Here is a 26879-nt window from a genome sequence, read left to right as displayed (position 1 = left end):
TTCACAGCTTCATTTCCACCGGGAACAAGTCCGATTTACATGGATGTTCCTCACAATCCAGTCCCTCAATCACTCTGCTCGTTCTCTTCTGCAAACTTTCAATAGCCACAATATTTAAAAAAAAGTTTATTTATTAGTGTCACAAGTAGGCTTACCTTAATGCTGCAATGAAGTTACTGTAAAACTCCCCTAGTTGCCACATTCTGGCGCCTGTTCGGGTGCACTGAGGGAAGATTTAGCATGGCCAATGTACCTAACCAGCACGATTGTGGGAGGAAACCCATGCAGACACGGGGAGAATGTGCAGACTCCGCATAGACAGTGACCCAAGCCAGGAATCAAACCCAGGTCCCTGGCGCTGAGAGGCAGCAGTGCTAACCACTGTGCCACCTTTTTATTCTTTTGTGCAGTGGTGACCAGAACCATACTCAGTATTCTAAGTGTAGTTGCATCAATTATTTCCATCATTTGGGGAAAAGAGGCTCTTAACCACAGGTATATATTCACAGATGTGTTATCTTTTCAGATCTTTAAGCCACAGGATAAAATTCAGCTTGAGGGTAACTCGACATTGGTGCCAAGTATAGCAGTGATCACAGAAAGGAAGCTACCAGGTTCCAAGAATCAAAATCCACAAACTGACAGACAGCGAGTGATCAGAAACTAAAACACATTCCATTCAAATTCAGAAATGTTCACATCTTATACACATTTTGTACAAGTTTCAGTCATGGGGTCAGCATTTCATTGGGCGTCCACTAGTTTTAATTCCTCACATGCTTTTTACACTGGCTCCCAGCGTGAAAGACGGCCAAATTGAGTAGTTTGGCTGCCTGTCAAATGAGAAAATCCTGCAACAGGAGGGCAGCAACATAGGAGCAGCCAGGATTAATGGTTGGGGCTAGAGGTGATAGTGGGGGTGGGTGGAGGAGGTTTATGAAGCTCATTCTTAGGCAGGGAGAGACTAGAGGGAGGCTTGGGTATGGCTGCACGGTGGCACAGTGATTAGCACTGCTGCCTCACGGCGCCAATGGCCCGGGTTTGATTCCCGGCTTGGGTCACTGTCCATGTGGAGTCTGCACATTCTCCTTGTGTCTGCGTGGGTTTCCTCCGGTTTCCTCCCACAGTCTGAAAGACATGCTGGTTAGATGTATTGACCTGAACAGGCCCTGGAGTGTGGCAACTAGGGGAATTTCACACTAACTGTGTTGCTGTGTTCATGTAAGCCTTACTTGTGACTAATAAATAAACTTTAACTTTATCTGGGAGGAAGATGGGGATTTTGGGGAGGAGGTGGAGGGTGAAGATTGGGAGGATTGGGTAGGTGAGGTGTTTGCTGATATTTAGGGTATTGGTGACTGTGGAGGAATCAGTGATCAGGCAGGATTGATGATTGGGGCAGATATAGTTTGGTGTCCATCTTATTACATTGGAGCACTTATATATATATTATAGGATGTGGAGGCTTTGGAGAGGGTACAGAAAAGATTTACCAGGATGTTTCCTGGTATGGAGGGCATTAGCTATGAGGAGAGGTTGGAGAAACTTGGTTTGTTCTCACTGGAACGACGGAGGTTGAGGGGAGACCTGATAGAAGTCTACAAGATTATGAGGGGCAAGGACAGAGTGGATGAAGAACAAAGAACAAAGAACAATACAGCACAAGAACAGGCCCTTCGGCCCTCCAAGCCTGCATCGATCATGTGTTCCTAACTAGACCATCCGTTTGTATCCCTCTATTCCCAGTCTGTTCATGTGACTATCTAGATAAGTCTTAAATGATCCTAACGAAAGTCAGCAGCTTTTTCCCAAGGTGGAAGAGTCAATTACTAGGGGGCATAGGTTTATGGTGCGAGGGGCAAGGTTTAAAGGAGACGTAAGAGACAAGTTGTTTTTTACACAGAGGGTAGTGGGTGCCTGGAACTTGCTGCCGGGGGAGGTAGTGGAAGCAGATACGATCATAACTTTTAAGGGGCATCTTGACAAATACATGAAGCCTTATTGGGAATAAAGAAATATGGTGCCCGGAAGGGTAGGGGGTTTTAGTTAAGTCGGGCAGCATGGTCGGTGCAGGCTTGGAGGGCCGAAGGGCCTGTTCCTGTGCTGTAATTTTCTTTGTTCTTTTGTTTTATATATATATGAGGCAGAGCTTGGTTACAGGTAACTATGTTGGATTAGGAGGAAACACTATTGTTCCTATTGGCCCACAAGCAGTACCATAAATTCAATTAGCTGATGGATCTGGCTCTTCTGAACCACTTTTACTAGCCCCGAAAATGGTACCTCGCACTAGAAATGTCCGGCAATGAAAGATGATGTATGTTTTCTGGGTCCATTGTCTGGTGTTATTCCAAAGTGGCCCCTATCCAGCATGGGCTAAAATAGAAATCTTGTCAAATGGGTGCACGCAGACTTCCTCAATAATGATTTCAACCTCCCTTCCTGGTTCCACTTGCTACATTTGCATTCCTTCAACTACATCCTGATAAAAACAAACATTTCATTCAAGTCATTAATCTCTTATAAAAATAAACTTCAGATATTCACAGTCCTACTTCAAAGAGTCTATAACCACTTGAAGTTGTCAATCAAACTGTGAAATTAACGGCACCCTACTGTGAAAACTGATGATTGTGAAATCAGTCGTGCAGCACTAATCGAGTAGCAGTAGCTCTTAGGTCTATGTCAACAGACAGAGTGAAAAAGCAAGCAAAGATCTTTTTAAACATCCAGACATTTTTTTTCAAAGATTTGAAGGACAGGAATATTAAATGTCTTTGACAACAAGTATGCAGGTTTGAGGTAGGTTGCCTTCATTTTCAGATTATTAACATTTTAACCTTCTGCCCGATTCTGTCAAAATGCAAAGAAAAATCATTCCCTGGCATCCTGCACAGGGTAAGGTCCCCATTACCGAAACATTGACTGAACTGTTAGGCCTGGTAGAGGTGCTCTCCATCATTGCAAAAATGGTGGACAAGCCCGAAAGCTGGAAGTCTCACCTCGGACATGGAGCCTTGCATTTTCGTGGAGGCAAGAATGGGCCTGGATCAGGATTCACGTATGCGTATCTTGCAGAGGCAGCTACTAACCTAAATCAATGGCTGCCTCCACTCATGTGATTTTGGTGAGCTGATTGACGGAACTTTACCGGCACGCCCGCCCCAGAATTGGGCTGGTAAAAATGGTTCAGAAGGGCGGGTGAGGCTCGCAGAAAGACATTCTCCGTTGGCCTCGGACGGGATCTTACGAGCCTCGGGCAGGCGAGATGGTAATATTCCAGCAGATGTGTCTGAAACACGCCAAGTGAAAGTTAGCCCTGGTAGGGGCTGGTCTGAAATTTGTGGAGTCCTTTGGAGAGGTGGGATATGCTTTTAGAGAGGTAGTTTATCACTTTGGATATGCTCTCAGGACACCTTTGGGTCAGGTGAGGTGTTCTTTGGGGTAGGTGCCTTTGGGATTGTTAAAAATAGGCATGAATGTTCATCAAAATGCATAAACCTATTAACTGTCAAAAGGAACTGGCAAAGGCATTTAATACTCCTGCACTTCAAATCTTTGAAAAGAAATGTCTGGGTGTTTAAAAAGATCATTGCTTGCTCTCCCACTTTGTCTGTTGAAGCAAGCCTAAGAGCTACTGCTACTGGATTAGTGCTGCATGACTGACTTTACAACCATCAATTTTCACAGTAGGCGCCTTTAGTTTCACATTTTGATTGACAACTTCAAGGGATTATAGACTCTTTGAAGTAGGACTGTGAATTTGGAAGCTTGTTTTTATTGGGGAGTAATGACTTGAATGAAATGTTTGTTTTTATAAGGATGTAGTTGAAGGAATGCAAATGTAGCAATGCGTTTTTATGACTGAGACGGTTTCGTAAATAAATATTGAATTCATCAATAGATACTTTCACTTTACTTTATCTCAGCATGGCCCCTGAGATCTGCCCATGGTGGATACTGCATGAGTTGGCATGGTAGGTGTTAGGGCAAAGGGTGGTGGTGGGGAAATGGGTGGGAATGAGTTGGCACTAAGTTGGCATAAGGGCTACGGGGGGTGGGCAGAGAGGCATGACATGTCACAGAGGGTATGAAGGACCATTGGGGGGAGGTGTGGGGGGCATTGGTTAGCTTGGATAAGGGAGGGGAGGTTGAAGGGATATGAGGGGTGAAGCTGGAGGGTTTTTTAATGTTTTACTGTAGTTTTAAAAAAGCTTCAGCAGAATACCAGAACACAGATGAAGGTCTACTACCAGCCCACCTCCACACTTGGCAGCCTGTTCACTCGTTCCAGGGGCATCATGCCCAGCTTACAGACAACCCCACCATCCCGGAACGAAAATCCCTACTTCTGGGGCATTTTTCCCCCAGTCAGAATTGTGAAACGTCCAGATTCTGCACTATCGATCCCGGCGTGAGAACCCAGGCCTTAGAGCAAGTGCTTCAAATTTAGCCCATCTTGTATGACTAGGCATCCAATGATACCCTCCAAATGCAGTGAGTTTCTCTCTCTCTCTGCAAGCTACTCAAGATCCTTGGTAATGACTTCAAGGCGAGAAACATTGAGCAGAAGTTAAAAACGGAAAAGTTCTCTGGAATGCAGCAGGATCAGAGCGGCCTGTGAAAAGCACCAGGACATTTGAAATGGAAATTGTTGACTTACAAGGCGTAATATCTTTGTAGCGATTTTTCTTGGTGTTGTCTTGTTTCTCTGCATGACCCGCCGGATAGAGTTTGTCATTCTTGTTTTTCATTGACTGTCTTTTCAATCTCTGCGGGAGTTTAGGGTGAACAACACAGACAGATTTATAAACTGGTGCCATATGAACTTGCATTAGCAAAGCCTTCCTCTTGCAATTACATCCTTTGGAAGCAGGATTCTCTTAGTTTACAAACTCTTGGACATCTGCAGGATTTCCTCAGACCAAAACCTTCAGACAGTAACTAGGGGTTCATATGAGTTTCCAATTCTACTGACCGAATCTGTAACTATTACTAGGAAACAGGTAATTTAGCTCATCTTGTTCATAGTGGATACTGGTAGTGGGATGACACGGTGGCACAGTGGTTAGCACTGCTGCCTCACAGTGCCAGGGACCCGGGTTCGATTCCCGGCTTGGGTCACTGCCTGTGCGGAGTCTGCATGGGTTTCCTCCGGCTGCTCCGGTTTCCTCCCACAATCTGAAAGAGGTGCTGGTTAGGTGCATTGGCCATGCTAAATTCTCCCTTAGTGTACGCGAACAGGTGCTGGAGTGTGGCAACCAGGGGATTTTCACAGTAACTTCATTGCACTGTTAATGGAAGCCTACTTGTGACACTGATAAATAAACTTAAACTTAACTTAAACCTTTTCTCCAGGTGATGCAGAAGGAAGCCATTCAACCCAACGAGTCTGCACTTACAACAATCCCACCTATGCCCTATCCCCATAACCCCATGTATTTACCCTAGTTAGTCCCTTTGACACTAAGGGACAATTTAGCAGGGCCAATCCAGTTAACTCACACATCTTTGGACTATGGGAGGAAACAGGAGCACCTGGAGGAAACCCACACAGACACGGGGAGAATGTGCAAACTCCACACAGACAGTGACCCAAGCCGGGAATCGAACCCAGATCCCTGTCGCTGTGAGGCAGCAGCGCTAACCACTGTGCCACTGTGCTGCCCTTCTTCATTCTTCCACATTATTTTCTATCTGCCATGTTCTTGCCTATTCACCAAGTCTGTCAAAATATTCTTAAAGCCGCTTTGCATCTTCCTCACAACACACATTCCCACCTAGCTTTATGTTATCTGTGAACTTGGAAATATTACATTTGGTTCCCACATCCAAATCATTGGTGTATTGTAAACAGCTGGGGCCCACATACTGATCCTTTTATTACTTCACTCGGCACAGCCTGCCTATATATGAATGACCCATTTATTCCTACTCTGTTTTCTGCCTGTTAACAAATCCTTGATCCATGCCAGCATATAAGAACATAAGAACATAAGAAATAGGAGCAGGAGTAGGCCATCTAGCCCCTCGGGCCTGCCCCGCCATTCAACAAGATCATGGCTGATCTGAGGCGAATCAGTTCCACTTACCTGCCTGCTCCCCATATCCCTTAATTCCCTTATCGATCAGAAATCTATCTACCCGTGATTTAAACATATTCAACGAGGTAGCCTCCACTACTTCAATGGGCAGATATTACCTCCTATTTTGCTAATCAGCCTCATGTGGGGAACTTTATCAAAAGCCTTCTGAAAATCCAAATATACTACATCCAGTTTGTCAATTGTGTGAGCAACATCCTTAAAAAAACTCCAACAGATTAATCAAACATGATTTTCCATTCATTCATCCATGTTGACAATGCAAAGTCAGACTGATATTATCTAAGTGTTCAGTTATCACATCCTTTAAAATGGATCCCAGTAATTTCCCTTTGACTGACGTTAGACTAATAGGTCTGTAGTTTCCTGTTTCCTCTCTCCCTCCTTTTTTAAATAGTGGGGTTACATTTGCTACTTTCTAATCTGCAGGAGCCATTCCAGAGTCTATAGAAATTTGAAAGGTGACCACTAATGCATCCACTACCTCCATAGCAACATTTTCCAACACTCTGGGAAGAAGGTCACCAGACACTTCATGGGGATTAATCAACCTTCAGTCCCATTATTTTTTCCAAACAACTTCCTTACTGATATTAATTTTCTTCAATTCCTCATTTTCACTATTCCATTGAAGATTTAATCTTGGGAGATTTATTTTATCTTTCTCAGTGTTGACAGTCAAAAATAAACATTTAGCTTCTCTGCCATTGCTCTATTCCCCATAATAAATTCTCCTCAAGTTACAGTACAGGAGGCCATTCATTTCGAAAGGGGTGAATAGCTATTACCATGGCATAAGTTGGCTAATATTGAATTGGCCATTAATTACACAGCCCACTCAAGTTTCCTTTTTATTGAACCTGATTGAAAGGCTGTCGACAGTGGAATGGGTCCCCAATGCAACACCACCTACTTTCCACTATTAACCAAACTTAAGAATATCACCGAGTGCGACCGTTCCACCTCTGTGAGACATTAATCCCAAACGAACTCCACTGCCCTGGTGTTTCCATGTAGCTCTGTATCTTCCTCGGCTTCTAACCCACACTCCAAAGATGTGTGGGTTAGGTTGATTGGCCATGGTAAATTGCCCCTTAGTGTCCCGGGATGCGTAGGTTAGAGTGACTAGTGGGGTAAATATGTGGGGTTACGGGGATAAGGCCCAGGTGGGATTGCTGTCGGTGCAGACTCGATGGGCCGAATGGGCTCCTTCTGTACTGTAGGATTTCTGTGATTTTCCCCTAACAGATGACTGGTCTTTTTCTGCTTCATCAACCTTCTGTATGTAAACAAATTTCCCTTAATCTCTCCTCTCATTCCCACAGTGAAGAAATTGAAATTGATGACTCCTCCTCACCGACTCCTCCAAAATAACAATTTTTTCAAAACACTTGGTGATTTAAAAATTCTCTTACTCCATCTGATCTTAATCTTATTCTCTCTAATGGGCATAGTCACGTTTTCCAAGGTCTCTCTTGTAACTCTATTCCCCATCTCTGGTATCTTCCAGGTGAATCTACAGTTTTCACTCTCAATGGTTTCATTATTCTTCAATAATGGGCTGTCCAAATTGGCTCTAACTTTGGCATGACCAATATCTTTCTCGAATTCTGCCATCTTTAAATCTTGCATTCTATTGCTGTTGGTTTTTTCTCGTACCTTTATGTATCTGTCCCCATACTTTGGGGAATTATGTATTTGAACTCCTTGATCTTTAGGTTCACACCTTTCAGTGCCTCTCTTTGAGTGTACAGCAGTTGAGTTGGGTGAGGAGGGGAACATTATTTGTGCAGGTACAGCATACAGGATTCTGAATTGAAGAGATGGTTAAGGAACCACATTACAATAGTTTCATCACAGGATGTGTGGTAGACCTTATTTGAGTCAGTTAACTCAGTTGGCTGGACAGCTGGTTCATAATACGGTGATGCCAACAGCACCATTCAATTCCTATACCCACTTGAGGTTATTCATGAAGGCCTTCTCAACCTTGCCTCTCGCCTGAGGTGTGGTGATCTCAAGTTAAGTTTAAGCTTATTTATTAGTCACAAGTAAGGTTTACATTAACACTGCAAATGAAGCTACTGTGAAATTCCCACACTCCGGCGCCTGTTCAGGTCAATGCACCCTAACCAGCACGTCTTTCAGAATGTGGGAAGAAACCCACGCAGTCACGGGGAGAACGTGCAAACTCCACACAGACAGTGACCCAAGCTGGAAATCGAACTCAGGTCCCTGGCGCTGTGAGGCAGCAGTGCTGACCACTGTGCTACTGTTAAATCACCCCCAGTCAGCAACTTATGGTCATCTGGGACTATGGTGACTTTACCTTTTACCTATTTGACCAATCAAATAGTTAGCATGGCTAGTTGGTTAGTAACCCATTCTATGGATTTAAAAAAAAGTACAGGTGATGCAAGATCAAACACAAACTCTTTTCTGCTTTTGAAAGGCATTTAGCAAACTACTGGCCCCTTTGAAAGGAAGTCAAGGACAAGAAACTATGTTGTAGCATTCTATAAACTGAGCTTATTTTAGAAACATCAAAAATAGCATCAATTACATTTTGATAGAAGCTTATACTTATTGTTTTACACAAAGGCTTTTGTTAACCAGGAACCTCACTAACAACCTCCAATACAACCTGATAATTTAAACACTTCAATCGTTTTAAACCCTTTAAAGGGGACGAGTGCCAGTTATAGGCAATCATCTTTTTCACTTTGGAGTAAAATCAACAACTTGCATTTATATAGCATCTTTAATGTAGTAAAACATCCCAAGGCAAATACAGGAGTATTATCTAACAACAACTGAAGAATCATATAGAGAGACTTTAGGACAGTTGACCAAAAGCTTGGTTAAAGGTAGAGGAAGGTGAGTAGATTTGCATTCATAAAGCAACTTAAATGCCGCAAGACATCCTTTACAGCCAATGAAAAGTTTTGAAGCATAGTTACTGTTGCAATGCAGGAAACACATCAGCCAGGTCTCACAACAGCAACGTGATATTGACCAGGTAATCTATTTTTGTGATCTTGCTTGAGAGATAACTATTAGAACATAGAACATAGAACAGTACAGCACAGAACAGGCCCTTCGGCCCACGATGTTGTGCCGAGCTTTATCTGAAACCAAGATCAAGCTATCCCACTCCCTATCATCCTGGTGTGCTCCATGTGCCTATCCAATAACCGCTTAAATGTTCCTAAAGTGTCTGACTCCACTATCACTGCAGGCAGTCCATTCCACACCCCAACCACTCTCTGCGTAAAGGACCTACCTCTGATATCCTTCCTATATCTCCCACCACGAACCCTATAGTTATGCCCCCTTGTAATAGCTCCATCCACCCGAGGAAATAGTCTTTGAACGTTCACTCTATCTATCCCCTTCATCATTTTATAAACCTCTATTAAGTCTCCCCTCAGCCTCCTCCACTCCAGAGAGAACAGCCCTAGCTCCCTCAACCTTTCCTCAAAAGACCTACCCTCCAAACCAGGCAGCATCCTGGTAAATCTCCTCTGCACTCTTTCCAGCGCTTCCACATCCTTCTTATAGTGAGGCGACCAGAACTGCACACAATATTCCAAATGTGGTCTCACCAAGGTCCTGTACAGTTGCAGCATAACCCCACGGCTCTTAAACTCCAACCCCCTGTTAATAAAAGCTAACACACTATAGGCCTTCTTCATAGCTCTATCCACTTGAGTGGCAACCTTTAGAGATCTGTGGATGTAGACCCCAAGATCTCTCTGTTCCTCCACAGTCTTCAGAACTCTACCTTTGACCCTGTAATCCACATTTAAATTAGTCCTACCAAAATGAATCACCTCACATTTATCAGGGTTAAACTCCATTTGCCATTTTTCAGCCCAGCTTTGCATCCTATCTATGTCTCTTTGCAGCCTACAACAGCCCTCCACCTCATCCACTACTCCACCAATCTTGGTGTCATCAGCAAATTTACTGATCCACCCTTCAGCCCCTTCCTCTAAGTCATTAATAAAAATCACAAAGAGCAGAGGACCAAGCACCGATCCCTGCGGCACTCCGCTAGCAACCTGCCTCCAATCCGAAAATTTTCCATCCACCACCACCCTCTGTCTTCGATCAGACAGCCAGTTACCTATCCAATCGGCCAACTTTCCCTCTATCCCACACCTCCTCACTTTCATCATAAGCCGACCATGGGGGACCTTATCAAACGCCTTACTAAAATCCATGTATATGACATCAACTGCCCTACCTTCATCAACACACTTAGTTACCTCCTCAAAAAATTCTATCAAATTTGTGAGGCACGACTTGCCCTTCACGAATCCGTGCTGACTATCCCGGATTAATCCGCATCTTTCTAAATGGTCGTAAATCCCATCCCTAAGGACCTTTTCCATCAATTTACCAACCACCGAAGTAAAACTAACGGGTCTATAATTACCAGGGTCATTTCTATTCCCTTTCTTAAACAGAGGAACAACATTCGCCACTCTCCAGTCCTCTGGCACCATCCCTGTGGACAGCGAGGACCCAATGATCAAAGCCAAAGGCTCTGCAATCTCATCCCTTGCCTCCCAAAGAATCCTAGGATATATTTAATCAGGCCCAGGGGACTTATCGACCTTCAGTTTATTCAAAACTGCCAGTGCATCCTCCTTCCGAACATCTATTTCCTCCAGCCTATTAGCCTGTAACACCTTCTCTTCCTCAAAAACATGGCCCCTCTCCTTGGTGAACACTGAAGAAAAGTATTCATTCATCACCTCGCCTATCTCTACTGACTCCATACACAAGTTCCCACTACTGTCCTTGACCGGCCCTAACCTCACCCTGGTCATTCTTTTATTCCTCACATGAGAGTAAAAAGCCTTGGGATTTTCCTTGATCCGACCCGCCAAGGACTTCTCATGTCCCCTCCTAGCTCTCCTAAGCTCCTTTTTCAGCTCGTTCCTTGCTAACTTGTAACCCTCAATCGAGCTATCTGAACCTTGTTTCCTCATCCCTACATAGGCTTCCAGCAGACTAGGGGAGACTCCACTACCCTTCTCTGAACTGGTGACATGAAAACTTTACATCCCTTTGAGAGGGCAGGCAGGAACTTGGCTTAACGTCTCATTCAAAAGGTGCCTCATCCAATAGTGCGGCACCCCCTCAGTACTGCACTGTGGTTTGACACTTACATTTTTATACCCACGTCTTTGAAGTGGGATTTGAATCCACAACCTTCTAACTCAGAAGTGAGAGTGTGACCCACTGGGCAACAATGGCAAGTTTTAAGAAGGAGAGAGAGGTGGAAAGGTTTAGTGAAGGAGTTTACAGTCTAGCAACTGATGACATGGCCACCAGTGATGGAGCAATCTAAATCCAGGTCACGCATGAGTCCAAGATTGGAGGAGCAGAGAGATATTAAAGGTTGTCAGGCTGGAGGAGGTTACAAAGAGAGAGCGGGAGTGGGATTATCAAGGAGTTTGAAAACAAAGATGAAATTTTAATATTGAGGTGATTGATGCTTGAACTGGAGTCAATGTAACTCATCATAAACAGGGGTGAAAGGTAAACAGGACTTGGTGTGAGCTGGGATATGAACATTAACATTTGGGATAAGTTCAAGTTTATGGAGGAAACAAGACGTTAGACTGGTCAGTATAGCATTGGAGTAGTGAAGTCTGGCAATATTATTATGGATGTTTTGAATGAGGGCTGAGACAGTCCTGGTGACGGAGTGGATACGGCATCAGAACAGGAACATAGCAGGGAAGAACACTGGAAAAGCCTCTACCATTGCACTACCAGAGCCAGAAACTAATTCGCTCAACCAACAATCAGTGATTAATTGAGAAGCATCAGTTCAAGATCATAAGTTCAAGACCCACTGCAGCACGGGAGCACAGATTCTCAGATAACATCCCAACTGCAGGACTACATTGTTGAAGGCGCCACCTTCTGCTTGGAATTTGGGCACACACCGTTGGCTACAATTTAAACTACGGCCTTATCTTTTTGTGCTGGAGCTTTAGGGGCTGTTTCTATTGGCTGCAGATTGCAATGGTCATTGGAGAGAACAATGAGAGGGACTGGTGAGGTCCAGGAGTGCTGAGGCCACGTTCCCCTTGAGGTCAGCAACCTTGTAATGTTGTAGTGCATATTTGTTCACATTCTTAAGCATTTTTTAAACTACTTTTAATCTTTCAGACTTTTTAATCGCCTTTATGAATTTATACAACCTTCAACTTATTGTAAGTCAACATAGAAAAGTCTTGAAATGAATTTCAAAATACTTAAATGAAATAAATGGTAAAGTGTATTTTACAATATTATAAGTATAGCCTAGCAGAATAAGTAAAAGTTCAATCATTGTTTGGCAATGCAGGACTTGATTGTTACTAAAAAAATACATTACGTTGAAGCTTTTTGTCTTGCACTCATCAGGACAATCGCAAGAATGCTAATGTCAGTGGAAACAACAACTTTATACGCAATGTGTGTGTACGTGCTTTTTCTGTCTGCACATTGTGCCCGTTTTAAACAGGATACGTGACAGCCATTCACTGTTTTATTCCTCAGGGCAATGCTTTAACCAATCAGTGTCAAGCTGCCTGGTTTAAATTTTCAAACAATGTTTGGCAGTTAACTGTCAGGCACCATTAACTGGTGCATTCTCCATGGCAACAGCTCTACTTGTGATGTGCTGAGTCTTTATCATGCGATCCTAGAATCAGAATTTATGTCACACTATTTGTAACTCCCACAGTTGCGTGGACCTGCAGAGTTTCACTGGCTGTCTTGTCTGGAGACAATACACATCTTTTTAGCCTGTCTTGATGCTCTCTCCACTCCCATTGTTTTGTTTCTTAAAGACTGGATTAGTTGTAAGTATTCGCATTCCAACCATTATTCATGTAAATTGAGTCTGTGTCTTATAAGTTCTGTTTGTGAACAGAATTCCCACTCACCTGAAGAAGGGGCTCAGAGCCTCGAAAGCTTGTGTGGCTTTTGCTACCAAATAAACCTGTTGGACTTTAACCTGGTGTTGTTAAACTTCTTACCAGCTCTACCAGTCAGAGTCCACTTGCCAACCAATCAACGCCATCTTCTCATACAGTATAAAGCTGTTGTTACCCCTGACATTGGTATTCTTGCAATTGTCCTGATGAGCGCAAGACAAAAAGCTTTGACAAAATGACCTTTTTTCAGCAATACTCAAGTAAAAGTTTCTAAACTTATAAACTCAGTATTTGATTTTAATTTTAAAGTGGTTTCAAGTGGATTAAATTGTTCATACATTGGCTGGTGCTCTTGTTAATTAATTTCAGTGTTTATACCAAAGAATTTAATGCCACATTGACCAGAATTTTATCGCCTAGCCCATCCCGAATCCAGGCTCACAGAACGGAATTCTCCGTTGGCCTTGGGCTGGATTTTACGAGTCTTGTCCGAGTGAGTTCGTAAAATCCTGACCATTGAGTCTGGAAAGGTGCTTATGATTGGATCTGTGAATTTAAAATGGACTCAATTTTTTATACAGTGTTCAATGTTCTTTTGAATTCATTCCAGTGTTTGGACAACTGAACATAATACAGGTGGGTGGGGTTTGGACATGTAGGGGGTGCAGGGCAGTGCTGTTGATTGGTTCCGCAAGTTTGTTTTTAAACTCAGTTTGCATGCCACCCTTAGCTGGTGTGGTCCCTACGGGTGGAATGTAATGCCCCCTCCCTGGGTGTGTTTGGGAGCATTTAATCAGATGGGCGGGGACCCGATTAAATCTGAGGCCAAAAGGTTTGTAGATGGCCCTTCTGTCCCATAGCCAACGGCAGCCCTAAAGTAGACAATTAATGTCCATTAAGGGCCTTAACCCACTGTCACTGGTATTCACCCAATGGCAAGTGGGGTATTTCTTTTATTTTGTTAGTGTCACAGGTAGGTTTACATTATTGTGAAAATCCCCTAGTCGCCGCACTCTGGCGCCTATTTGGGTAAACTGAATGAGAAATTAGCACAGCCAATGCACCTAACCCACACATCTTTGGAGGAAACTGGAGCACCCGGAGGAAACCCACGCAGACACGGGGAGAACCTGTAGACTCGGCACAGACAGTGACCCAAGCCGGGAATTCAACCCGGGCCCCTGGCACTGTGAGGCAGCAGCGCTAGCCACTGTGCCACCGTGTCGCCCAATTTGCCCTGCTGGAAGCCCAAAGCCCTGGTGTGTTTGCTTGTGAGCTTTAGGTGGAGGGTGGCGGGGGGGAGGGGAGGGGGTGATCCAGGATCTAGTGATGACTCTAGACCGCGGGTGGACAGCAGACACCGCCTATCCAGTGATGTTGCCAATCAATGAAGAGCTGGTGGTCTCTGATTGATCAATAGCTCTTGATGGACAGGACATACACACCCCTCCCCCCACCTCCCAGGGATTCTTGATCCTTGGTTCACCATTGCCCGATTAATGGCTGACCAGCACTCAATACAGTGGAACTTCCTGAATGGCGGTGATGCGGGGCTCTCACCAGCTCTGAAGCCAATGAGTGAGGAAGTCGCCAGTTTGCCCTGATTGAACTCTGAGGAGGTTTGGAAAGGCTGTTCTTAAGACACGTTGATTAGATAATTCCAAACCAAAACAGGAAGAACTGTTTGTGTGTGTAACTGGTGGCATATTTTACATAACTGGAGATGTGGCCGCAGAACAGAAACAGAATACTGAAATACTGGAAAGTAAAGTTTCTTTATTAGTCACAAGTAGATTTACATTCACACTGCAATGAAGTTAGTGTGGAAAACCCCCAGTCGCCACACACTGGCGCCTGTCTGGGTACACTGAGGGAGAATTTAGCATGGTTAATCCACTGCACGTCTTTGGACTGTGGGAGGAAACCCCGGAGCACCCAGAAGAAACCCATGCAGACACGGGGAGAATGTGCAAACTCTGCACAGACAGTGACCCAAGCCGGTAAGTGAACCCAGGTCCCTGGCGCTGTGAGGCAGCACTGCTAACCACAGTGCCACTCTGCCACCGTGCTGCCCGCCTGGAAAAGCTACAGAAAAGATTACCAAGGATGTTAGCAGAATCGAGAGTGTGTAGCTATTAGGAAAGATTAGCAGTCTGGGGATCCTTTCAAGGAAACCTGATAGTGGTTTGATATCTTTGCCGGGGCTGATACACCAGAGCTTCCTTACAATCTAATTACGTCTTCACAACTAATCTGCTGTCTCATTCTACTCCATTCTCCCTCCTGTCTGCTTCTAACTTCCCCTTCAATGTAACCGTGCGATCTCCGTCAGCAGCTAATTTGGAGCAGTCTTTGTAAATTTATGTTTTATGATTATTTTTGTGTTTCCTGCAGAAATTCGACTGCGTCCACGTCAGTGAAAGATGGTGGGAAATAGGAGCAGAAGGATTGAAGCCAGATGGTAAAGTGTGAAACAAGGGCTGGAATTTTCCCATCCAGCCCCCCACGGGAATCGTAGCGAGTGGGGGCAGAAAATTCGGTGGACCATTTAAAGATACATTGACTTCAGGGGGTTAATTTCCGGTCTTGGGGCGCATGAGGCTGGAAAATCTCGCCTGTGACTTTGATCCTTTCCTTGATACTAGGTTTATTCGTAGGATGCGTCATTATAGATCTCTGCCTCCTAACTATGCACTCAGTGTCCCAGTTCACTCTCTTTATATATGCTCTTTTTGAATATAACTTAAAAGATCAGTAAACTAAATGAAAATGACACACTGTAAAAAAAATCAAAATGTCAAAGGAAACGTAATTAATCAAACAATAATATCATTCACGGGGTGATGATGCACCCTTGCTTCTGGGGTCCCCACTGTCTGCGTGATGTCTTGGGACCTGCTTCTTGCTGCTTTATTCAAGCCCCGAATGGTACAGCAGAGAAAGCCATGCAAGCCCGCTTTGTCCACCCACTGTCGTTTTGCCAAGTTTAGAGAACCTTCCACCCATAGGCAAAGCTAAGTGAGTGGGCAGAAAGGTGGCAGGTAGTTTATAGTGTGGTGAAGTGTGAGGTTATTCACTTTGGTACTAAAAAATAAAAAAGCACGAAACTTGAAAATGTTGATGTTCAGAGAGGTTTGGGCACATTTGTATAAGGAACACAGGGAGTTCGCACGCAGTTAAAGCAAGTGGTTAGGAAGGTAAACAGCATATTGGCCTCATTGCAAGGAAATTGGAAGACACGAACAGGGAAGCCTTGGTAAAATTTTACAGGGTTTTGATGAAACCACACCTGGAGTACTGTGCTCAGTTTTGGTCTCCAGATTTAAGGAAGGATATAGTTCCTCAAAGTCCTAATTTACAGTAGTTGTCACCACCCTCCTGTACTGCAGTGGGACCTGGACTGTGATAGTGATAAATAAGAGTGTTAGAGAAATTTTATCAGCAATGCCTCCACCACACTCCCAAGATTCAATGGGAGCCACGTCAAACAAACACTACTGTATCTCTTGAAGCCAGCTCCACAAGTCTTCAGGTAAAACTCCTGAAAAATCAGCTTTGATTGACTGGACACTGTGCCCAGATGGCGAAAACCATCTCCCCAGCAGGTCCTGTCTTCTCAAATGACTATTATCCCAGGAGAGGACAAAGAAAATACTTCAAAGACACTCTGAAGATCTCCTGGAAGCACGGCATTATTGGCATTAATTACTGGGAGGAACTTGCTACCAAGCATTCAAAATGAGGATCATTTGTCCATCCACGGTGGCATAATGGCACTGTGGTTAGCACTGCTACCTCACAATGCCAGGGACCTGGGTTCGATTCCAAGCTTGGGTCACTGTCTGTGTGGAGTTTGCACGTTCTCCCCGTGTCTGCGTAGGTTTCCTCCGGGTGCGCTGGTTTTCTCCCACAGCCCAAAGATGTGCAGGTTAGGTGGATTGGCCATGCTAAATTGTCCCTTAGTGTCAGGGCTAGGGCAAATGCTTATGGGGATAGGGCCTGGGTGGGATTGTGGTTGGTGCAGACTCGATGGGCCAAATGGCCTCCTTCTGTGCTGTATAATTCTATGAAACTGCACCACGCTTTGAGTCACAACATCTTAATGATGAGGCAGAGAAGGAAAGAAAAGGAAGCAAATTCTACACTCCAGAATCCCAATATCTCATGGAACGTCCTGCCCCATTTCTCAAATATCTTTGGGACATTAATTGGCCTGTTCAGTCACACGAAGACGCTTTGCAGAAACCTGTGACCTCGAGAAGATGTCACCTTCGAATTGAGGGACAACCAACAATGGCGATGATGACTTAGATTAGAGGCAGTACAGCAAAAGTTCACGAGATTGACCCCGGGGTGAGGGGGCCCTCCTAAGATGATAGGCTGAATATTTGGGTCTACATTCTCGGGAGTTTAGAAGAAGGAGAGGTGATCTGATTGAAGCAAATAAGATGCTGAAGGGTGGATATACTGAGAAGTTATTTCCCTTGGTTGGTGAATCTGGAACATGGGAACGAGGAATCAATGGATGTGCGGGAAGTGGATGAGAAAGTGAAGCTGATCCGAGGATCGGCCATGATCGTAATGAATGGAAGAGCAGATTCAAAGATCCACATGGCTGCCTGCTGCTCCTGTTTCCTTGGATCTTACTGTGTTCTTGTGGCTGATCTAGTCTCCTAACCCCATCTACCTGACTTGGCTTCACAGTGTACCCTTGTGCAGCATAAACATATAATTGAATTGTGACCTTGAATGAAGTGCTGGAGTTTGGCGAGTTGAGGGAGTTTAGAAAGAGGAGCTCCTTCTCATTTCTAACTTTTTCATTCTTTATGAATTGGTTCTTGTTCTACTATGAAGGAAGAAGCTAACTGTTCGGTGAGGGTTTAAGGTCCATATGGGCGGCATGGCTGCACAGTGGTTAGCACTGCTGCCTCACAGTGCCTTGGACCTGGGTTCAATTCTGGCCTCGGGTCACTGTCTGTGTGGAGTTTGCACGTTCTCCCCGTGTCTGCGTTGGTTTCCTCCGGGTGCTCCAGTATCCTCCCAAAGTCCAAAGGTGTGCAGGTTAGGTGGATTAGCCATGCTCAATTGCCCCTAGCTGTCAGGGGGACTAACTAGGGTATATGCATGGGGTTATGGGGATATGGCCTGGGTGGGATTGTGGTCAGTGCAGACTCCATGGGCCGAATGGCCTCCTACTGCACTGTAGGATTCTATGATTCCATTCTGTTTTTAAGGATTAAAAAAGCACAGGAATTTGTGGTAAGATTAAGAAAATATATAAAAGAAAATAAATACTTCAATTAAATGATTAAAACACAAGAGGATGGCAGGACAGGTGATGTGCTAAGGCTGCAGCATGTGGGAGCTCCTGGGTAACATTGTGATCCAGGGCAAACACCTCTGCTGTAAGTGTTTGCGGTTTGAGGAACTTCGGCTGAGAGTCATTGAGCTGGAGGCTGAGCTGCAGACACTGCGACACGTCAGAGAGGGAGAGAGTTATCTGGACACTGTTTCAGGAGGTGGGTCACACACCTTAGGAAAGGGTTTTCTGGCTTAGAAAGCGGTCAGGGACAGGGGTGTGTGATTGCAGCTGAGGCAGGTAAGGGGAGCCAGAAGGCAGGCGTGTTAGCCTCTGTAATTGTCCAACGGGTTTGAGGTTCTTTCAGCTAGTTGGGATGAGAATGGGGGCTGCAGGGTGGATGAGCTAACTGACCACGACACCATGATACAGAAAGCCATTCAAATGGGGGAAAGCAGAAAGGAGTGTAGTGGTAGTAGGGGACAGTATGGTGAGGGGGATTGACACTGTTCTCTGTAGCATGGAGCGAGAGTGTTGTATTGAAGCTGTGTTTCCTGTCCAGAAGCAGTGATCGAGACATCTCTTCAGGGTGGAGAGGAATTTACCTAATCTGGGAAATGATAAACAGGCCTTGACAGGAAGGAACAGAGTGCGCCAATTTAAGAGTAAATCAGCAGATAAGGTTAGAAGTTAGTAAAACAATAAAAGAACAAACGTAAAGGCTTTGTATCTAAACACACAAAGCTTTCGAAACAAAACCGACAAACTGATGTTACAATAGAGCTTAATGAGTGCAATCTGATAGCAATTGCAGAGATATGGCTACAGGATGGCATTGATTGGGGCCTGAATATTGAAGGGTACCTGACGTTTAGGAAGAACAGGAAGCTAGGAAAAGGTGGAGGGGTGGCTTTGTTAATTAGTGATGGTGTTAGCACATTAGAGAGGGATGACCTGGATGTAGAAGTGGTTTCGGTTGGGATGAGAAATAATAACGGCACGAGGTTTAGGTTCTTGATTAATGAGAGGATCAGGGGTTATGGGGAAAAGGCAGGAGAATGGGGATGAGAAATATATCAGCCATGATTGAATGGCGGAGCAGACTCAATGGGCCGAGTGGCCGAATTCTACTCCTATGTCTTATGGTCTAAGAAGTCACTTGTGGGAGTGATCGAGAGTCCCCCTAATTGTAACCACATAGTAGGACAGGGTATAAAGGAAGAGATATTGGGAGCATGCCAGAAAGGTATGGCATTAATCATGGGGGTTTTCATCTACATATAGACTTGAAAAATCAGGTAAGCAGAGGTAACCCAGCTGAGGAGTTTATGAAATGTTTTAAGGAGAGTTTTCTTAGAGCAGCACATTTTGGAGACAACTGGGGAGCAGGCTATACTAGACCTGATATTGTGCAATGAGATAGGATTAATTGATAATCTCATAGTGAAGGCACCCCAAGGTAGCAGTGATCCTAATATCATTGAATTTTGCATTCAGTTTGAGGGATAGAAGAGTGCGCCTAAGCCTAATATTTTCTTTGTCCTTCCCTGGAATATTGACCATTTGAGAATTGAGAAAACAGGACCTGCAGGGGGAGATGGTTTAGAATCTGTACTGTGCAGAAGAAGGTCATTCGGCCCATCGAGTCTGCACTGACCACAGTCCCACCCAGATCCCTATTCCTGTAATCCCACACATTTACCCTGCTAATCCCCCTGACACTAGGGTCAATTTAGTATGGCAAATCAACCTAACCCGCACATCTTTGGACTGTGGGAGGAAACCCACGCAGACACGGGGAGAATGTGCAAACTCCACACAGACATTGACCCGAGGCTGGAATTGAACCCAGGTCCCTGACGCTGTGAGGCTGCAGTGCTAATCACTGTGCCACTGTTTTCGACCATTTGGACACAGTGTCCAGTCCATCAAAACTGATTTTTCAGGAGTTTTATCTAAAGACCTGTGGAGCTGGCTTCAAGAGATACACTAGTGTTTGCTTGCCGTGGCTCCCATTGAATCTTGGGGATGTGGTGGAGGCATTGCTGATAACATTTCTCTGGCACTCTTATATACCACTGACATAGTCCAGGTCTCACTGCAGTACAGGAGGGTGGTGACAACTACTGTATGTTAAGGCTTTGAGGAACTATATCCTTCCCTAAATCTGGAGACCAAAACTGAGCACAGTACTCCAGGTGTGGTTTCATCAAAACCCTGTAAAATGTTAGCAAGGCTTCCCTATAAATGTAAACTTGAATAACGGCAATTACAAGGGCATGAAAGCAGAGCCAGCTAAAGTGAACTGGCCAATGAGGTTATGGGATAGGTTAATAGAAACTCAGGGGCAGATATTTAAAGAGATCATTCAGAATACACAGAATAGACACATTCCAAAGAGAAAGAAAAATTCCAAGGGAAGGACCCATCATCTATGGTTAACTAAAACTAGTTAAAGTCCATATCAAAGTTAAAATACAGGCATATTTTTGCACAAAGATGGGTGGCAAGTCAGAAGATTGGGCAGAATATAAAGAACAACCAAGAAAGATTAATAAGGAAGGAAACATTAGAGTACGAGGAAAGCTAGTTAGAAATATAAAGCTAGAGAGTAAGAGCTTTTACAGATAGTTAAATAAGAGAAGAGTTAAAAAAGTGAGTGTTGATCCTATAGTAAATGAGTCTGGGGAATTGATAATGGCAAACAAGGAGATGACAGATGAATTAAACTGGTATTTTCAACAGTCTTCGCTATAGAGGATACAAATAACCTCCCAGAAATAGCTGTAAATCAGGAAATGGAAAGAAGTGGGGGAGGAACTCAGGAAAATTACAATCACCAGGGGAGTGGGTTCTGAGCAAACTTTTGAGACTGACAAATTCCCGGGTCGGCTTCATCCTCGGGTCTTAAACGAAGTGACCAGTGAGACAGTTGATGTATTAGTTTTAATTTTCCAAAATTCTCTAGATTCAAGGAAAATTCCATTTGATTGGAAAATAACAAATGTAACTCCTTTATTCAAAAAGGGAGGAAGACAGAAAATGGGAAATTACGGACCAATTAGCTTAACATCTGTCAGAGGGAAAAGTTAAGAAGCTATTATTAAAGATGTTATAGCAGGGCACTTAGAAAAATTCAAGGCAATCAGGTAAAGTCCACATGGTTCTGTGAAAGGCAAATCATGTTTAACCAATTTATTGGAGATCTTTGAAGGAGTCACATGTGTTGTGGATAAAGGAGACGTACTTTAACTTCCAGAAAATACTTGATGAGGTACCATGTCAAAGGGTATTACAGAAAATAAAAGCTCATGGTGTAGGGGGTAATACATTGGCATGGATTGAAGATTGGCTAGCTAACAGAGAGTAGGCATAAATGGGTATTTTTCTGGTTGGCAAGATGTAACTAGTGGTGTGCCACAGGGATCATTGCTGAAGCCTCAACTCTTTACAATTTATATAAATGACTTGGATGAAGGGATTGAAGGGATGTTTGTTAAATTTGCTGATGACACAAAGATAGATGGGAAAGTAAGTTGTGAAGACGACATAAGGAGGCTACAAAGGGATATAGATAGTTTAAATGAGTGGACAAAGATCTGGCAGGTGGATCACATTGTAGGCAAATGTGAAATGATCCATTTTGGCTTAAAGAATGAAAAAGAGGCTTATTATAGAATCACAACAATGCAGAAGGAGGCCATTCGGCCCATCGAGTCTGCACCGACCACAATCCCACCCAGGCCCTATCGCCGCAATCTCACACATTTACCCCACTAATCCATCTAACCTACACATCCTGGGACACCAAGGGGAAATTTAGCATGGCCAGTCCACCTAACCCGCACATCTTTGGACTGTGAGGGGAAACCGGAGCACCCGGAGGAAACCCACGCTGACATGGGGAGAACGTGCAGACTCCACACAGACAGTGCCCCAAGCCAGGAATCGAACCCGGGTCCCTGGAGCTGTGAGACAGCAGTGCTGACCACAGTGCCACCATGCCGTACAAACAGATGAACCATGATCTTATAGAATGGGGAAACAGATTCAAGGGGATGAGTGGCCTATTCCTGCTCATAGTTCATATGTTTATGTATTATCAATCTCTGATTTAAAATCATTAATTGAGCATCTATTGCTTCTTATGGATGAATGTTGCACATTTCCAACAGTCTTTGCCTGAAGACTTGCTTTGCAAATTTTCTCCAGAATTGTCTGTTTTGAACATAATGTCCCTTGGCACTACACACAGCTGCCAGCAGAAACTTTCTCTCTATCTACCCTATTATTGTTGTTCTATAATACGAGATAAGGTAGCTTTAAATCACAATGGTGATTTATTAAACACCAGCAGCAACGCAATATGTACAAGCTCAGCTCAGATACAGTTCTTGTCCCTTCGATTCCTTTGCTTGCAATTTGAGTCTCTTCTTGATAGACCCATGCTCTACCACGCCATAAACCATGATTTGCACACTCTGCTTCGATAGGTCCTGGGTTGGTCATGTGACCCACGACCGATCGCCCCCTCAAAGGGGTCACGCTATCACACCTACCAATTCCTGTCAAAACCCTAAAAACTGCAATCACAATTACCCCCTAACCCTCTATATTCCAGGGAATACAATCTCTCCCTATAACTGGAGCCCCACTAACATTCTGGCGAATCGATATCCCTTCCAACGACGGCGGAAGGAGATTCAATAGTAATTTTTCAAAGCTGAACTGGATAAATACAAAACTATCAGGAGCACGGGGAAAGAACAGGGGAATGGATCTAAATGATCATAGAAGGAGGCCATTCGGCCCATCGAGTCTGCACCGAACATAATCCAACCCAGGCTCTATTCCCGTAACCCCTCATATTCACCCAACTAATCCCCTTGATACTAAGGCCAATCAACCTAACCTGCACGTCTTTGGACTGTGGGAGGAAACTGGAGCACCCGGAGGAAACCCACGCAGACACGGGGAGAATGTGCGAACTCCACACAGACAGTGACCCAAGCCGGGAATTGAACCCGGGTCCCTGGCGCTGTGATTGGCTCTTTCAAAGGGCTAGCACTTGCACAATAGGCCAAATGGTCTTGTCTGCTTTATCAGCATGAGCTATTCAGTACTATATAATTTTATATACACACACACACATATATATATAAGACTGCAAGAGATATTTTCATGAGTCTGGATTCTCTACATTCTTAGCCAGATTACATGATTCATCTAGATTGTCTGTTAGTCCCTGTAGCCTAGATGTCCGTTTTGAACTACCCTCCATTATACGGAACAGCCGTCTATGAGCAGTCACACACTACAAAAGCACTAAAAATAAACCAGTAACCTATCTTCAAAACTATCTTCAAACCCCTTTCAGATGGTCAGAGAACGCTATGGAGAGACAAAATTATATTCAGACAAAAGTCCTGATTAAAAAAGGTTTGGACCAACGTTGACCAGAATTTCACATTATCTTTACATTGTAGAGGAGGATTGTTGCAAAGATTAACTCCAAAGGTCGAGTTTTCAGGCCTTTTTCTGTGTGGAAGCACCTCAAAAAAACGATAATGATTGACACTGGAGATTTAAGAATAGGCCATTTGGCCCCTCTAACCTGCTCTGCCGTTTGATAAGATGGAGGAAAATGTAACTGGATTGATTGGTAAGTTTACGGATGACACAAAGGTTGGTGGATTTGTGGATAGCGATGAGGACCATCAGAGGATACAGCAGGATATAGATCGGTTGGAGACTTGGGCAGAGAGATGGGAGATGGAGTTTAATCCGGTCAAGTGTGAAATAATGCATTTTGGAAGGTCGAATACAGATAGGAAATATACAGTAAATGGCAGAACCCTTAAGAGTATTGATAGGCAGAGAGATCTGGGTGTACAGATGAAAGTGAAAGTGGTAATGCAGGTGAAGAAAGTAGTCAAGAAGGCATACGGCATGCTTGCCTTCATCGGCCGGGGCATTGAGTTTAAAAATTGGCAAGTCATGTTGCAGCTTTATAGAACCTTAGTTAGGCCACACTTGGAATATAGTGTTCAATTCTGGTCGCCACACTACCAGAAGGATGTGGAGGCTTTGGAGAGGATAAGAAAAGATTTACCAGGATGTTGCCTGGTATGGAGGGCATTAGCTAGGAGGAGAGGTTGGAGACACTTGGCTTGTCCTCACTGGAACGACGGAGGTTGAGGGGCGATCTGATAGAAGTCTACAAGATTATGAGGGGCATGAGCAGAGTGGATAGTCAGAAGCTTTTCCCCAGGGTTGAAGAGTCAATTACTAGGGGTTTAAGGTGCGAGGGACAAGATTTAAAGGAGATGTATGAGGCAAGTTTTTTTACCCAGAGGGTGGTGGGTGCCTGGAACTCGCTGCCGGGGGAGATAATGAAAGCAGATAGGATAGTGACTTTTAAGGGGCATCTTGACAAATACATGAATAGGATGGGAATGGAGGGATATGGTCCCCGGAAGGGTCGGGGGTTTTAGTTAAGTCGGGGCAGCATGGTTGGTGCAGGCTTGGAGGGCTGAAGGGCCTGTCCCTGTGCTGTAATTTTCTTTGTTTTTTGTTCTTTATCATTGCTGATCTGACTGTGGCCTCAACTCCACTCTCCTGCCTGTCCCCCCTAACTCTCGACTCCCTTGTCGATCAAAACTCTGTATAACTCAGCCTTGAATATATTTAATGACCCAGCCTCCACTGCTGTCTGTGGAAGAGAATTCCACAGACTAACAACCCTCTGAGAGGAAAATATTCCCCTTATCTCAGTCGGAAATGGGAAACCCCTAATTTTTTTAATGGGTTGAAGACTGTCCCACAAGGGGAAACATCCTCTCAGTATCCACTCACAATCACCTCACTATCTTGTATGTTTCAATAAGATCACCTCTCATTTTTCTAAACTCCAAACTGTTCACTCTTTGATTTGATTTATTATTGTCACAAGTATTAACATACAGTAAAAAGTGTTGTTTCTTGCACGCTATACAGACAAAGCATACCGTTCATAGAGAAGGAAATGAGAGAATGCAGAATGTAGTGTTAGAGTCATAGCTAGGGTGTAGAGAAAGATCAACTTAATGCAAGGTAAAGATATTGCATTAAAGCATTGTTAGAGAGTTTAAAAGAATTAGAATAAAGTTTGAGAAACATCGAACGAGAGTAAAAGATAGAATTAGAAGGTATGCTGGGCACAGCTTGCAAGAAGTCGCCTCGCTCCGGTGCCAACTTTTTTCCACATAACCCCGTTATCCCAGAAATCAGTCGAGTGAACATTCTCTGAGTTACTTCCATTGAAGTTATATCCTTCCTTAAGGTGACCAAAACTGTACACGGTACTCCAGATGTGGTTCTCACTAAGGTCTGGCACATACTCACAAAGATTCCCTGTATATACAGACACACTCTCACACCCACAGCAATTATTAACATTCCAAGGTAACCCTCCAATTATTGAGAGTCCTTCAGAGTACTCACTTCTCTTTCCCCTAGAAAAACTGACTCAATTGACTGGGCCACCAATCCAAACATCTACAAGACAGGTCATCAAATGGGATTGACTCCACAGAGAGCCAGCATGAAATCAATGGGCTGAATGGCCTCATCCTGGGCCGGAATGGCTCCATGACCCACTGCAGAAAAAAACCTTTCTTATGTTCTTTTGACGGTGCAGGAAATGTATTCCTCTGTCAGTCATTCAGAGAGGGGAAACAGACATTCTGATGAATGAAGTTTCAGGAGGTCCCCTGGTTCAGATCTCTCACTGGACGGGAAAGCAGTTCCTCTGCCCACCCCATGCAGCCTCTTCTCTACCTTGGCTTCCAGTCAGCCCGGCACTTGTTGCGTGCGCTGTGCTGGCTCCCTTCAAAACTCTTTGCACAGTAAACGCACCGATAGACTTACCAGAAATTCCCCTGGAATGCTCTCCTCGCCGCTGCTCCTCTTGCGCTGTACCTGCCTGAGGAACCTCACCAGGATGGAACACTGATCCATGCTGTGAGCTGGGAATTGGCTGCCAGATCTGGACAACTGCTACAGGACATGACAAAGGCTGAGCCCTCAACTGGCCAGAAGGGCAGGACTCTGCGTTGCATGTCTGCGGTTTGAACAAAAGCAAGGGGGAAATAATCAGTCACTGTTACTGTGGTCAGAGAGAGGGGAACATAGATAGGCTCTCCATGGGTCCTAGTGCCGCCTGTCTCTGTCAGCACGGGAGATTTAAAGGGGTATTGTTGAAATTTTAAAAAAATGTTTGGCAAACACATTTTGTAATAGTTCATAGAATCGTAGAAACCCTTTTAAAGTTTATTTATTAGTCACAAGTAGTCTGACATTAACACTGCAATGAAGTAACTGTGAAATTCCCCTAGTTGCCTCATCCTGGCACCTGTTTGGGTCAATGCACCTCACCAGCATGTCTTTCAGACTGTGGGAAGAAACTGGAGCAGCTGGAGGAAACCCACGCAGACACGGGGAGAATGTGCAGACTCCACACAGACAGTGAACCAAGCCAGGAATCGAATCCAG

General features: G+C 44.3%; 1 protein-coding gene across 2 annotated transcripts in view; it reads right to left on the bottom strand.

The window, feature by feature from the left end:
- LOC144511761 (tyrosine-protein phosphatase non-receptor type 22-like) overlaps positions 1–26462 on the bottom strand; it is a 107981-nt gene extending 81519 nt beyond the window's left edge. Inside the window, exons 1-2 of one of the 2 annotated variants that reach the window (XM_078242012.1) lie at positions 26256–26462; positions 4664–4772 (exon numbers count right to left, since the gene is read on the bottom strand). In XM_078242012.1, the coding sequence (XP_078098138.1) occupies positions 4664–4772; positions 26256–26345 (199 nt within the window). In that variant the 5' untranslated portion in view covers positions 26346–26462. The remainder of the gene's footprint in view (positions 1–4663; positions 4773–26255) is intronic. The other variant, XM_078242011.1, reaches the window with a different exon arrangement.
- Between the last annotated feature and the right edge of the window lie 417 nt (positions 26463–26879).

This window comes from Mustelus asterias, chromosome 25 (genome assembly GCF_964213995.1).
Source record: "Mustelus asterias chromosome 25, sMusAst1.hap1.1, whole genome shotgun sequence".
NCBI lineage: Eukaryota > Metazoa > Chordata > Chondrichthyes > Carcharhiniformes > Triakidae > Mustelus > Mustelus asterias.
This window is presented reverse-complemented; position numbering and strand designations above follow the sequence as displayed.